Source organism: Mus caroli, unplaced genomic scaffold (genome assembly GCF_978045245.1).
Source record: "Mus caroli unplaced genomic scaffold, Mus_caroli_1 scaffold_19, whole genome shotgun sequence".
NCBI lineage: Eukaryota > Metazoa > Chordata > Mammalia > Rodentia > Muridae > Mus > Mus caroli.
In genome coordinates, this window is record NW_028227274.1 from 72,152,565 (window position 1) to 72,167,411 (window position 14,847).

General features: G+C 44.8%; 1 protein-coding gene across 6 annotated transcripts in view; it reads left to right on the plus strand.

Annotated features, from left to right (window-relative positions):
- Mro (maestro) overlaps positions 1-3,959 on the plus strand; it is a 22,470-nt gene extending 18,511 nt beyond the window's left edge. For 4 of the 6 annotated variants that reach the window (XM_021150832.2, XM_021150834.2, XM_029471778.2 and 1 more), the window contains 3 exons: positions 614-769; positions 1,362-1,469; positions 1,776-3,959. In XM_021150832.2, coding sequence (XP_021006491.1) covers positions 614-769; positions 1,362-1,469; positions 1,776-1,829 — 318 coding nt within the window. In that variant the 3' untranslated portion in view covers positions 1,830-3,959. The remainder of the gene's footprint in view (positions 1-613; positions 770-1,361; positions 1,470-1,775) is intronic. The other 2 variants (XM_085833527.1, XM_021150835.2) reach the window with 1 other exon arrangement.
- The last annotated feature ends 10,888 nt before the right edge of the window (positions 3,960-14,847 follow it).

The following is a 14,847-nucleotide window of genomic DNA, read 5'->3' on the forward strand; positions in this document are numbered from 1 at the left end:
AAAGGAGAGAGAGAGAGAGAGAGAGAAGAAAAAGAAGGAGGGGAAGACCAGGCGTGGTGGCGCATGCCTTTAATCCCAGCACTTTGGAGGCAGAGACAGGCATATTTCTGAGTTTGAGGCCAGCCTGGTCTACAAAGTGAGTTCCAGGACAGCCAGGGCTATACAGAGAAACCCTGACTCAGAAAAAAAAGGAAGAAGAAGAAGGGGGGAAGGAGGAGAAGGAGAAAGGAAGAAGGAGGAGGAGAAGGAAGGGAGAGAGAGAGGGAGACAGAGGAAATGGGAGGGAAAGGAAAGGTGAGAAAGCAAGAAGAAAAAAAAGAAAACAAAAAAAGTAAAAATGGAAAAAAACAAAAAAGACCAAAAAACAAAAAACAAACAAACAAAAAAGAGCTGAGAAAGCAGGAAATCTTTAGGCGATGTCAGGAAGCAGCTTCCAGACAGACTGAAAGGAAAGTCAAGGTGTCTAAGGCCGTGTCTGTGTATTGAATAAAGAGACAGGACCTTGGCAATGATGTCCACCCTTTAATGTATAACTAGTGATGACTGTGGTCCACTCAGATGGAGGTCTGATGATGAAGACCTGGCTCTGTTTTCTGGTTATGAAAACCCACAGGAGGACGACAGCGTGCGGTATTCGGCCTTTGTCCTCTTTGGGCAGTTGGCCTCGTTTGCTGGGTGGAGGTGGAAGAAATTTTTCACTCAGCAAGTTAACCAGACCCAAGATTCGCTCTTAAGTCATTTGCAGGATGAAAGTCCTAAGGTTGCCAAGGTGAGACTGAAATTCTTCTCTCACAATGTGAAATCTTGGCTGTCCCTAGAGAGGGGGTGGTGGAAGCTTTGCTAAGTGGAGAAGCCAGGCCCTGGGGTTCCTGCCAGTTAGAATGGCCGTCTATGTAAAGCTGGGCAAAGGGGCCTCCAGTGGACCGTCTTGCCCGCTTGCTCTTTGACTTTCCTCTGCTTTTACCCAACTCCTGCCAGTGCTAGACGGAGAGCTAAGAAAGGCCAGGTCTCCAGAAGATCATGAGGCTGGTTGAATTCTTCAGAATCACCGGGTGCAAGGAGCTCTACCACATCCCTTTGGGAGAGGGGAGCGGGAGGGAGGAAGAGAGATCGTGGGTGCAGTGTAGGGGCTGTGTACATCGCAGAGCCGAGCCCTCTGCCTGTGCCGCAGACCAAGTCATGGTTGTCTCATGAGCAGAACTCCTATTAGATTCATTCACGAATGACCCAAGAATTACTTTCCCAGCCTCAGTGGCCCTGACGGTAGTCGGGCTGTGTTTCTTCAGAATCACCTGTCCAGCCCGGGATTCTAGAATTTTCTAATAGTTTAAGCAATCGGACAGCCATGTCATTTCCCCCAGGCTTGCAAAATGACTGTTCGAGCCTGTGTCCCGTATCTGAAACCCAGAAAGGAGCCGAGTTTCCAAAGTGAAGAAGATCAGAAGAACCGCAGGCTTTCCCGGCAGCTGGTGAGTGAGCCAAGGCAGGAGAGAATTCTCCTGGGGGTCTCTCGCCTTCGGGCCCGTAACACTGGAAGTGGCCCAGTGCATCAGAAACTTACCTCCCATCACCCCCTAAAATAACTCAAGCTAGCATTATAACTGCAATGGATCCGCAACAAGATGTAGATGGCAGGGTGCCTGCAAGATGATCCACACACAATATTATTGTTGGCTCAGTTCAAGTCATTGGCTGTTTTCACTCCTGCCTCTGTTGCCAGTATCCTGAACGGCAACCACCCCCTCACGTGTACCTTTTTACATTTCTAATTTCAGAGCCACTGCCATCCAGAGGTCCTGCTGTTCTTCTATTCGAATAAAATCCTGTAAAGTCCGGAGCAGCAGAGAAAGTGGCCCGTGTGAGTGCCCTGCCCAGGCATGGTTCTTCCTCTGTTCGGTCTCATAGGATACCTCTTTGACTCTCAAGTGATTGTTATGGAAAAGAGGATGTCAGAGAGCAACTGAGGGCAGAAAAGTCACCCTGGAAGTGTATCTCTGCCCCTGAAGTAAAATTCTATGCACTCGCGTGCACACATATATGCACATGATTGTGGAGGTCACATACTGTTCTTCAGTCACCACTCACCTTTCCATTGAAACAGGATCTTTAATTGGCTTGGAGCTTGCTGATTAGACTAGGCGTGGTGGCTGGTGAGCCAGCACTGGGATTATAACTACACTCCAGTGAACCAACTTTGTTTTTGTTTTTGTTTTGTTTTTTTAATATGCATTCTGAGAGCCGAATTCAGGCCCCTCCACCTACTTGTACTGACTAGGCCATCTCCCCAGCCCAATAAATGCACACGTCCTTAAAACATTCAACATACTTGATGTCCTAAAAGCTCCTTTCTCAGTTCCTCTTTGTCAGGTGACACACATTTCTAATATGTAACCTCTGAGGCTTGGGAAAATCATTGTTACCTTAAGCATTTAAAAAATGTATTTTTTTTTTGATACTTTGCTATTTGCTACCGACCAAGAGACCAAGAAGCTGGCTTACAACATTGTCTTTTAATATCTGATGATCTTAAAATGTCATTGCCTGAAAATCATCTTTAAAAAGAATGAGAAGAAATGTTGCTGAAGCTCTACGCCATCTACAGGGTGATGATAACGTACAGAATAAAAACTGCAACGTTTACTGAGAGTGCTTACAACTCATTGGGTACTGTGGTGGTTCGAATGAGCATGGCCCTCTAGGCGCACATATTTGAATGCTTGGTCCCTAGTTAGTGGAACTGTTTGGGAAGGATTAGAGGGTGTGTCTTTGTTGGAGAAGGTATATCAGTGGAGATGGAATTAGAGACTTCAAAAGCCCAAGCAAGGCCCAGTCTCTCTCTCCCCCACCTCTTGTTATCTCTCTCTCTCTCTCTCTCTCTCTCTCCCCCTGCCTATTGCCTGCAAGATGTAAAGCTCTCAATTAGTGCTTTCAGCACCATGCCTGCCTACTCCTGCTATGATGATAATGAATTAACCTTCTAAAGCTGTAAGCCAGCCCCCAATTAAATGTTTCCTTTTATAAGAGTTGCCTAGGTCATGGTGCCTCTTTGGAGCAATAGGACAGTAAGATTGGCACTAATAACTTTTTGAAGATAACATCAATGCAACAACTGTATGCAACAGGTACTATTATTTATTTATTGGGAGTGGACATGTGTCATGGTGTGTGTGGAGATTGGGTGACAACTTGAGAGGGTCAGTTCTCTCTTTCCACCATGTGGGTTCCAGGGATCCAACTCACGTGGTCAAACCTGGCAGCAAGCACCTTTATGTGCTGAGCCATCTTGCTGACCCCAGTGATAGATGCTATTCTAGTTTTCTCTTCATGGAGGAGAACACAGAGGAAACCAAGTAACTTGCCCAAGATAAATCGTCGAAGTAGAACTTAAATCCACATGATCTGAGTTCTGGGACTGAGGCTCCTGGAATAATTCTCCATGGTTAAACATGTGAGAAATAAAACTATGGACACCACCACCTGCTTCTGCTTTTCCAGTTAACCAAGGTAACTTTTACTCTGGTCTGCACACACTAAGACCATATATTCAGGGGTCATTTCTAAAGTTCACTATGCATCCATTCCAAATCTACACTGAATGACTTGAACTCAATATATACTCTTGTTAACAATTTCTTGACAAATGCACCCACGTTTTGATGGCCCATCTTCGCTCATCTGAAGGGTCTCATCGCTCATAATCAGTTTTCATCCATGTGCAGCAGCATGCCAGGTACAGCAGTGTAATGTGCATCCTTCTAGTTCTAGCTATTGGGAGAATAAAGTGGAAAGGTCACTTGAAGGCGTGAGTTCAAGACTAGCCTGGGTATTAATATTAAGTCTCGGGCTGGAGAGATGGCTCAGCGGTTAAGAGCATTGACTGCTCTTCCAGAGGTCTTGAGTTCAAATCCTAGCAACCACATGGTGGCTCACAACCATCTCTAATGAGATTGGACGCCCGCCCTCTTCTGATGTGTCTGAAGACAGCTACAGTGTACTTACATATAATAATAAATAAATCTTTAAAAAATATTAAGTCTCCATCTCAATTTTTTTTTCAAGAATAAATTTCTTAGTCCTTTCTTCCCACCAACAAGTCTGTTCCCCAGGCTTTTCCTCAGAACCACAGTTCTGAAGCCCTCACTGTGCTCAGTCACTCCTGGAACACTGTGTTCAGTTTGGGAACTGGAAAAATCAACAAGAACGGAGAACACAAGAGGTTGTCAAAACACCGAGGGATCTGAAGAGCTCTTCTGAGAACTGAGAGACTCTGTCACCAAGAAATGAGGAGATGAGCGTGTTTAACAGTGTCCTGAGAGAGAAAGAATGCAGTCAGAGATGGCAGAAGTGATAGCAGGAAGGGCTGACAGCAGGCACTCCAAACAGTGACCGACACGAACAGCAGGTGCCAAGGGTCTAAAATCATGAGCTCTTTCCTTCCCCAGATGCTGGCTTGCTAAAAGCTAGATTGCCAGATAGAGTTAGAGTCTGGTTCAGATCTGTTCAGTGGCCAGAAAGTGGCACGAGAAACTGAATTTCGATGACATTCAGAGACAGTGGAGATAGGCTAGGGCCCGTGGGGTTGCACAACCTGCAGTAGAGAAGACATACATTGTGGGTAATGCCTTTAGGTTGCTATTTGATGTTGCTTTTCTATGAAACCCCCTCCTCATAGCCATGCCTTGTGTGCACTCTGCTGCTGTCTAATCTAGGTTCCTATTGTGACAGACTTTGCCCATCAGGATGCGGTGACAGTGCACTGGGCCCATTCTACAATCCCTGACAGCCTCCTTTTCCATTCTGGCAAGAGACCAGCCTCTGTATAAGTCAAACCACCACAACCAAAGCAGGAAGCCTGAGATCCCCTTGGGGGAGAGGTAGGAACCCAGCCCACAGCAGTGTCTGAAGCCCAGACCCAGGACTCAAGCTTAGGTGGAACCACACAGACCCCAGTTCTTTGAGCTCTCCTGACTGACCCCCCACAGGGAGACAAGGAGCTGTCTCTACCAGGCTCGTGCATGTTGTAGAACTTAGAAGGAGGAATAGAATGGCTGACAGGTCCAGCCTTTCACTTTGGGGATAGTTTGTCGCAGAGCGATAGCACCAAGAAAGTCTCCTTGTTGTTCATTTTGCCATTTGGTTTGTTCTGTAACCCTCAACGTCAGAGGTGCTCAGAGAATAAATGCTGATCAGGGAGGGAAACGTCATCTGGAGCCATGGACATTTTAACAAAAGCGGGCTCACATTCCCTTTCTTACAAGGCTCCTCCAGGTTATCTTTATTCTCCTGTGTCTAAAACATCCCCTTGCTCACAAGATACCTGTGATGGTTAGTCTTCACTGTCAATCAGACTGGATTAGGGATGGCCTAGAAAACATGCCACTGTGCTTGTGGGAGCATTTCCAGCGGGGTTGGGTGTCCTGTCCCATAGACTGAGATCCCAGACTGAACAAAAATGGGGCAAAGGGGGAAGCAACCTGGTATGCACGTTTATCTCTGTTTCCTCGCTTCCATGAGGTAAGTCTCCGTAGCTGTGCACTTACACCGCCACGATGTGGACCCCACCATATCTAAGAAGCCTCACAAACATTTCCTCCATTCAGTTGTTTCTCTCGCGTGTTTCTCCCCAGCAGTGAGACACATGACTGACACAAGGCCTGTTAACTTGAGTGCCAACCCAAAGGCCACGTTTTGCTCTTTCTTCCTTCGTAATATTAGACACATAGCAACTGAATAAATAAAGGGAAATCGAGTTTTAAGTTGCTGCCATACTAAGTGTTACCCAGAGCTATAAGGAAAGCCTGGTCCCTGCTTTCAGCCTGGAAAGAGAGGAGGTTTGTGAGGTGAACCAGTTTTAAAGAGAGGACGAGAGGAAGCGAGGAAAATGGAGCAGAGGAGCTGGCGGATGTGACCAGCTCTGACAACTTGTATGAAAATTTGTGGGGCTCCAGGCAAGAGTCAGTAAGCAGGGAGATGTCTCCCTGCTGTTTCTTACACTTTATTAAAACAGTAAAGTGTGTGTCAGAAGACAGGGAGACACTTGGAGTTAGTGAGGGAGGACTTGGAGTTAGTGATATGGAAGACGTAGTTGTGCCTTTTTTTTTTTAAGGCTCCCAAGTTTTCTGCACTGAATGTGTATGACGTCACCCAGAAGTCATAAAATTAATGCCAAGGCATTGCTTCACAATGAAAAGAATACGTCCGTCTGTGGAAGTGACGTCGTAGATGCCTGGGAAGGTCCTGCTCACCCTCGGTGCCTGCTCAGCCCCTTTCGCGACAGTTTGTTTTAACCTGTGTGCGACCCGCGAACCTGTCAGTAACACACTTGCTGATGACAGACACCTCTCTGTTAGTGCGTCTGGAACATTTCAGTTTAGTCCTTGTCCAATCTTTTCTTCCTGCCTTTGCTTGTTAAATGTTCTTAGGAAAATCTTGAATTCTGAAGCCTGGTGTGGTAGCGCATGCCTGTAACCTCACTACTTAGGGAGGAGAGGCAGGAGGGCCAGGAGTTCAAGGTCATCCTTAGCTACATAGTGACTTTGAGGCAGGTCGTGTCGTCTACAGGAGTCCCTGTCCGAGGAACAGCAAAAAGCCACAGACACTTGAGCTCTAGATAAAGCCAACCCATCTCAATTCTCTGTGGAGAGTAAATCTGAAATGCAAAGGCCGTTTGTATTTGCAAGTTAAGCACGAATCCCCATAGCAAAGATTTAATATTCTCTGCGGTATACGCTGACCTATGGTCTCCCTTTGCTTCCTCTAAATCCCCAGTGTGGAGTGTTTTTGTCTCGCAAAGCCAGAGGATATTCTGTGTCACCTTAGAAGCTGTCCATCTTGTTTGTTTGTTTGTTTGTTTATATTTTCAGAATCAATGGTAACTCAATCGCTGGGCGCAACAACTAACATCCTAATTTATAAGCTATTCTAAGTTAAATCTTCCCGTAGCAGATCCAAATGGGTCTGCCACCTAAAACAGGGTCTCCGTTACCTACATTTTCGCCTCCGTCTTCCATCCTCCAGCCCACTCTCTTCTCCTCTGCCAGCCCTCTCTCTGACCCAGAAGTCCTGCCTACTCGCCCAGTGATTGGTTTCCTTATTCATTAGAAGGGTCACCTGAAGTCCTGAGTGTGTGATGCACATCTTGTCCCAGGTAGCCCCTCTTGTGGATGGTGAATTAGCATCAAAATACAAACGGCACCAGGGTATCCACAACATTTCCCCCTTTCTGTCCAATTAAAAGACTCTTCTCTCAGATATAAATTGAGCACAAGTTTTGTAATTTATAAAGTACAAGATAGGCCTAACACCCAGTCCATCCTTTTTGTCAATTAAATAGAACATTCTGTCATCTATCCTAACTTAAAAGACTTATACATCCATATGTTATTACCTGGTTTAGCTTGTATACTATCTGAAAGCTATTTTTTCAAATATGTTCTCTTAATGTTAAAAAGCCTGGGATTGCTATGAGATAATAACTAGTCTTTTAACCTCATCAGAAATCAGAGAATGACCAATATTATCTGAAAATATAGGAAGCCTAGCACAGCTTCCAGAACTGAGACAAACTGTAGAGACAGATGCCTACCTATGCAGCCCCAGTAAGTCAGGAAGTCTTCAGCCTTCTGGCCCAGGATCATCTGACAGACCTTGAAAAACAGGAATTGTTAAGGACTAGCTTATTCTGTCTCAGCAGAACTAAGCTGTCCTAACCTGTCACTTGTGTCCTCTCAAGGATGGTACAGGTCTGCAGGAGAGATAGGCACTTTCTGCCCAGTGGCCACCTAGCCATAAAGTACAACCTCACCTGGAGGGAAGATGCTCAGCTGCTTCTTTGAATTCACAAATGGGGAGCTGTTAGGAGCAGATTTGTCTCAACAACAAGTGAATAAATAACTTTACATGTCACATTCTGTGGATTTCATTTTTGAAAGCCAACTATCTATGTGAAGTAATCTGAACTATTGTCCATTAACTACTCTCAGCCATTTCTAATGAAAATATTTGAAAACACCCTAACAATAAACTCAGAGCCATGAGTTTGCTATTTGGCCCCTAACTCATAGGCTTAAACATCTAAGATCAGTTTGTAATGGCATTTATAGAAGGATTGGGCCCAAGCCTTGTACTTTTGAATTTTTTTTGTAACAATAGAGTAAATTTATACTAATGAAAACCCTGATTCTGTATCAAAATAAATTCTGTACCAAAATAAGGAATTATGACTTCAACTTAGTAACTATTATAAAGATTTCTACCAAAAGAGAGTACGGCGGCACAATCAATTCTAGCTATTTCCTCCCTGTTCAGATTATGGCCATTTCAAGATTCCCCAGAAAGACAACTTAGAATTACCCCCTGCAGACCCCCCAAGTTCAGGGAACTGGGGCAACAACTCTTCATAACTACTCCCAGCTGAATATGGGCGTTGAGATGTCTTTGAAGGGAGGGGGAAGGGAAGGGAAAATGAGGGAGTTGGTTGACCTTAAGAAGGTCACACCAATGATTGTTTTAGTCTCTGGTGTCTGTCCTGACTGGGTCCGGCTGAAAGTCCAAGACATCAGGAATTCAAGCAGGTCAGTTCAGTATGTCTGACGATGAGACTCACCAAGGCTGTGTAGTCTGTAATATACAAATCTCAAAATAAAATTTTACTATCATCAAGATAACTTTTTTGTTTGATTCTCTGGAACCTAGACCTCTGGAGTCTTCCTTCGTCTTATCTGATCCATATAAATCTGGAAGTTGTATAGACACTAATCTCTTTTCTAAAAAAAAAAAAAAAAAAAAAAAAACGCAAAGAGAAAGCCTTTCTCCTAAAATAGCATGTCCTTGAGCCAGGAACCAGAAAAACCTTTAGCTTGACCTCTCTCTTTCCCAGAGGAATAATATAACCACAAAACTCAAAATCACACCCATTTTGAAAATCAAAGCAATCTAAAACATATGAAGTAAGCTAAAATATGGTATGAGCCTATCCTTAGGCTTTTCCTATACTGTCATGCCAGAAAAGTAACCCCAAATTCCCATGGAGCCCATAGACAAAGAATATGAGTTATCCTGCAGGACTTCAAAGCGTCCCTAAAACAATTGTTTTCATACAATCTCCCTGATATTCTAAAAATACAAAACAAAACAAAAAACTTATTGCTTATCATATTAACCTATTCTCAGGCCTTTTTCCTAATCTATCATGTCAGGATAATTAACCCAAAATTCCTGTGGAGCCCACATTCAAAGGATATGAGTTATCCTGCAGACTTTAATATATCATCTATCTGTTGTGCTCTCTACCTGGAGCCACAGACTTCTATTTATGAATACCTGTTCATAGCAGGCAATTATCGCTGCTCTCTACTTGGGAGTCAGTGTCTAATTCTCACTATCCTAATTCGGAACTGTGGGAGAAAGTCCCCATGTGATTCGTACAAAATCTGTATATAAATCTATCCTAAAAGCAAATAATCCCAATTTTATAAATTCACAGTTCAATCAATATCTGTCCCAAGAAGTAGGCAGCTTCCATTCTCTGGCTGTTTGACTTAGAGCAGCCATGCTGTCTCTTCCCACATCAGGGGACCTCAGAGCCCTCTTTCTTTGTTTCAAGTTCCCCCCACCCCTTGAGTCATGTGACTTGACTCTGCTCACCAAACCTCCACATTTCTAACTAAATTCCTAACTCATAGGCTAAGAATCTTAGTTTCTAGTGGATTCTTGCCTGTCACATTGGACGCCATCTGTAATGGGAAATATTTTTTAAAAGGCATTTGCGCTATTGCCTCATCTCATGGAGACTCTCTGACCTGGGGCTCTGAAATCTTGCCACCCGACTCACAAAATTCCCACTGGCGGGTCACTGCCACGCCAGCCCCACACTTCCAAATTCCCACGGCCTTTTGGGGTGCACTTCTTGTAAACCCACGCTTTGCCTCCATACCTTTCTCTCTGGAACCCAGTTGAGTCACCGTGTGAAGGTAAACACCACACAAACTTAGTTCAGAATCAATAGTAACCCAATCGTTGGGCACACACATTCTAAGTTAAATCCTCTGGATCTGCCACCTAAAATAGGGTCTCTGCTACCTACATTTTTGCCTCCATCTTCCATCCTCCAGCCTACTCTCTCCATCATGTTCATTGAGATGGATTCTCTCACTGACCCGGAGATCACTGAGGTCAGGCTGGCTGTCAAGGAAGCCTCTGGGATCTGTCTTGACTGAGCATGGGTTTACAATCATGCACCTCCGGGCCAGACCTTTTGCTTGTGTTCTGAGAATTGAGCACATGTCCTTATGCTTGTGTGACAGGTACCTGTCCTCACCTGAGGTTTAAGAAACATCCTAGTCACAACTGACTGAGAATAACAAGCTGTCTGTTCTCACGGAGCCCCTGGTAGAGGTCTGTGAATGCTTCCAAGAGATGCAATACCTTTCTCTGGGGGCTCTATTCTCTTTAACCCAGTATTCCCAAAACTCTATGAATAATTCTGTATTTTATCTTTGGGCAATCTCTTGTCAATAATTAATACCTGGCCTTCTGTTGCAAAGTAGCCTGCAGACATATTTCTCTCAAGCTAATGGGTTTCCTACAACAGTCTGTAAATGTTAACCAGATAATGGCTCGGTGTCTCCAGAGCTGTCGGTCTGAGAATGACAATGTCGTTTCCTATGCCTAGACTCTTAGAGGCACATGCCTTTGCCACAGCAAAAATGGGCTGAGAGAAACCCTAAGCTCTCCAACCTGACTGTCCTGGGTGACAGCAGACAGAGCCACTTGCTGGAGAAGTGGAGAAGCTTGGATCTCAGAAGAGTGTGTCATTCGTGCTAAAGGGTGCTGAATTTGGTGGCCAAAGGCTTAGCTCTATGTTTCTACTTAATCAGTAGCTGATTCTTTCCCTCCCACCCCACTTCCCCTCCCCCTTGACTTGTGAGTCCAGATGTCAATCAACTCTAGGTGTCTTCCTCTGTGAAGAGCCACCTTATATTCCGAGGGCCTCTCATTGTACCTGGAGCTCACTGGTTAGCCTAGGCTCAACAGCCAATGTATCCTGATACATCCCTAGTCCTGGGGCTTCAGATGCATGGTACAGCCAGCCTTTTAAGTGGGCACCAGAGAGCTGGACTCAGGTCCTCTTGCTTGGGCAGCAAGCATGCTAACTGAGCGATCCTTCTAGCCATAGCTGACTGGTTGGCTATCTTTCCAGTGCCTCAGTTTTGTTTTGTTTTCTTTTCTTTTCTTTTGTTTTGTTTTGTTTTCTTTGAAGCATGAAGTGAAAGTCCCCACAGCAGATGCTGAGTAAACTGTGCCCTTCCTTGGTACCAGAGACCATTTCTCTAAGAAACCGAAAGGGAAACATGAAACTTGGCCTTAGTGTAGATCCCAATCCAAAAGCAACAAACTTAATAGAAAGAAAAAAGCCGAATGTGGCGGTATACACCTTTAATTCCAGCAACGGGAGGCAGAAATGAGCCTGTTCTATGTAAAGAGTTCTAGAACAGCCAGAGCTACAATAGTGAAACTGTGTCTCACTACCCACCCCCAATACACACACACACACACACACACACACACACACACACTACACACACACACACACACACACACACACTACACACACACACACACACACACACACACACACACACACACACACACACGACCTTACAAGTACACACCAGTAAACTACTTAGGAATGGCAGATTGTTTTGCACAAAGTTGCTCTTCTGATTAAGAAATACCATGCCTGGCAGGATTTGCAAATAACTATGTACTTCGAATTTTAGTTATACTCAGGACTGTTAGCATGATAGGCCAAATAATGTTTGGAAATTGGGCAAAGCCTGTCACTCTTCCCTGGAACAGTTCTAAGACCAAGGTCAAGTTTAAGACAAAAAATATGATGTATGGTGCCACAAGGGAAAAAGGAAAATTTTAATATGCTTGGATTAAAGTATGTCAGAGAGACTTTTTATTTACTGTCCCTCATGAACCCAAGAGTAATAAACCCAGGGACTTTGGATTTTTTTTTCCTGTCTGTAATGAAAACCTGTGCAATGTGTAGTGCAGCGTTGGGTTAAATTAATCAAGAGCCAGAGAATTCACAGACAACTTAAGTGAAGAAACCCAATTCCCGAAGTAAAGCTTTCCCATCATACGGGAACAAGCATTACGTCTCGGATTACACACATTTCACTTGTTTAAACGATTGTCTTTGCGCATTGCTTCCTCCTGTCATCTTGGAGTAAACACCCAGGGAAGATTTAGTATAAAGGCTGGGATATGCCCAGGTAAGGCTGTTGACATCCTGAAAGACCTTAGTGTTTATACCTGGAGCCAATGATGTTGATAAGTCCAAGAAAGGTAGCAGTTGACCCAGTCTTTTGGGGCTTATTTATAATAATAATGATAGTGATAATATTAATAGTAATTATTATTATTTACGATTTGGACTTGCTTACCAAAAACTTTTGTTCTGTCTAAGAAATCAAAACCTGTAACATCTGGGTTTCCCAGCATTGATGTGAGACTGCTTCCAACAGGCTGTGTGATTCACTTCTTGCACCACAATGGGAAGAAAGCTGGAAAGACCATAATGGGTCACGGTTTCTAAGGAGCATCCTCCTTGTCTTGCGTTCCTGTCTCGAGAGGTGTGGTCCGTGCTGGGGCCAGTGTTTGGTTACATGCCCAATGTCTGCATGTGGAGCCAGACTCTTCCAGCTGCAAAGCTCTAAGAGTTCATGCTAAACTTTTGTCAAGTAACACTCTACATTTTCCATGGCCAGGCACAAAACAATCACTTGAAATAACCAACCAGTACCCCAGGGATATTGCTCAGTAATGGAGTGTTTGCCTAGCACATGCTAGACCTGGGGCTCAATCCCCCCACCACCACCACAGTAAAATAAATAAGTGAGCAATAAATAAATAAATGGATAAGTCCTGTGTCTTCTCTCTGTTTTGCCCTCCTTTCCCCTCCATTAGCTCTGCAGGTAGGAATCGACAGACAGCAAGAGTGAGGCTCTGTATCAATGGATGAAAGGGAAGGTTTGTCTACGATAGAATTCCTGCCGACACGTATGTGATGAGGGGGGTGCAGTAAAGTTCTTGCTGTGAAAGCATGGCTTTGGGTTTCTAGTACCCATTGTAAAATGTTGGTGGTGCACACGTGCAATCCAGTGCTGGTAGGCAAGGAGAGGAAGATTGCTGGGGTTGCTGGCCAGCAGGCATGGCTTGAATCAATGGGCTTCCAGTTCAGGGAAAGACCCTGCCTCAAAAAATGAGGGTGAGAGTGATGGAGGAAGAGGCCCAGTATGTGCTTCTGGTCCTTACAGTCACACACAATCATATGCCCCATGCCCTCACACCCTACACACATGTACACATGCTCTCTCTGTCTCTCTCTGTGTCTCTGTCTCTGTCTCTGTCTCTGTCTCTCTCTCACACATACACACACACAGGGCGGGAGCAAGAGTAACATTCACAGATATGCATACATGCTCTCTCTCTCTCTCTCTCTCTCTCTCTCTCTCTCTCTCTGTGTGTGTGTGTGTGTGTATTTTCCAGTCAGAAATCTTGTAACTGTTAATCCTCAGACCCAGGACAAACTGCTAACTGAGGTGCTTATTAACTTATCAAAGTGGACGCTCTCTGCCAGCCTCACTTGGCCAGCCTTTCTTAGCTTGTCCCATGCCTGTTATGGAGACATCCTGTTGGCATACCCTGCCCCTCACCCTAAACTCTCCAGCCCCAGAGCTGGGCTGGTACTCTTTCCCTAGCGTCTCTTTCTTATATAATCCAATCATTTTGCTACACTGGTCTCTTGATCTCCTGGCTCCTCTCTCTCCTTCTCTCTCATCCCCCTTCCTTCATGGCCTGTTTCAGTCTGGAGTCTTCCAGATGCCCCTGGCTATGCTCACCCTCATGTCTACAGTAAGCCCTTTCCTCAGCCCATACCTTAGAGCAGCTCCTGTCAGGGAAGCCTGGTCAAAGTCAGGGTTGAAGAAACCGCATCTGAACTTGGCTTTGTTAGCTTGGCGTCCACGATGCTGGGACATCTCTCTCCTATCCAACAACTCTCTTTTCTATTTCACGTGGCTCCTATACTCTGTGGACTCCAAAGAGACAGCATTACTGGATCATTACATGTGATCAGTGACTATATGGGGTACTTGTGTTGCAATCTTGGCTTCTGGTATATGCAGTCTTATTTAATAGCTATGCCACAGATGACTATTCAGTTCTTCACATATGGCTAGTCTAAACAAATATGTCTTGGGTAGGGAATGCATCTCAGTGGTAGAGTATGTATTTAACAAACTCAAAGGCCTCTGGTGACCCTTCAGGATGGGGGTGTGCAAGAGATGCATAAAATACACAGTGCATTTGAATATCTAGTCTAATAAATAAACCAAGAGGGAAACAAGGGAGGGAGTAAGGATGGAAGAGGAAAGAGGGAGGGGTTTGACTATGTGTGGTGGCACACACCTACAATCCCAGCAGCCCCTGGGAGGCAAACAAACAAACAAACTAACAAACAAAACAAGGGCTGTGAATTCCAGGCAAGCCTGGGCTATATGATGAGACAGAGCAGAACACAATCAAATAGGAGCTGAGGATATGACTCAGTGAGTAAAATGCTTGCTGTACAGTTAGGTTACCCAGGAACCATATGAAAGTCACCCCAGTCCTAGGGGCTTGGTGCAGAGACAGGCCCATCCTGAGGGTTTGCTGACCAGCCAGTCTGGTTGAAATGGCTAGCTCCAGGTTCAGTGAGAAACCTTATCTCATAGAAGTAAAGTGAAGAATGACAGTGTCTGACGTTGACCTCTGGCATCCACGTCTGCATGCACA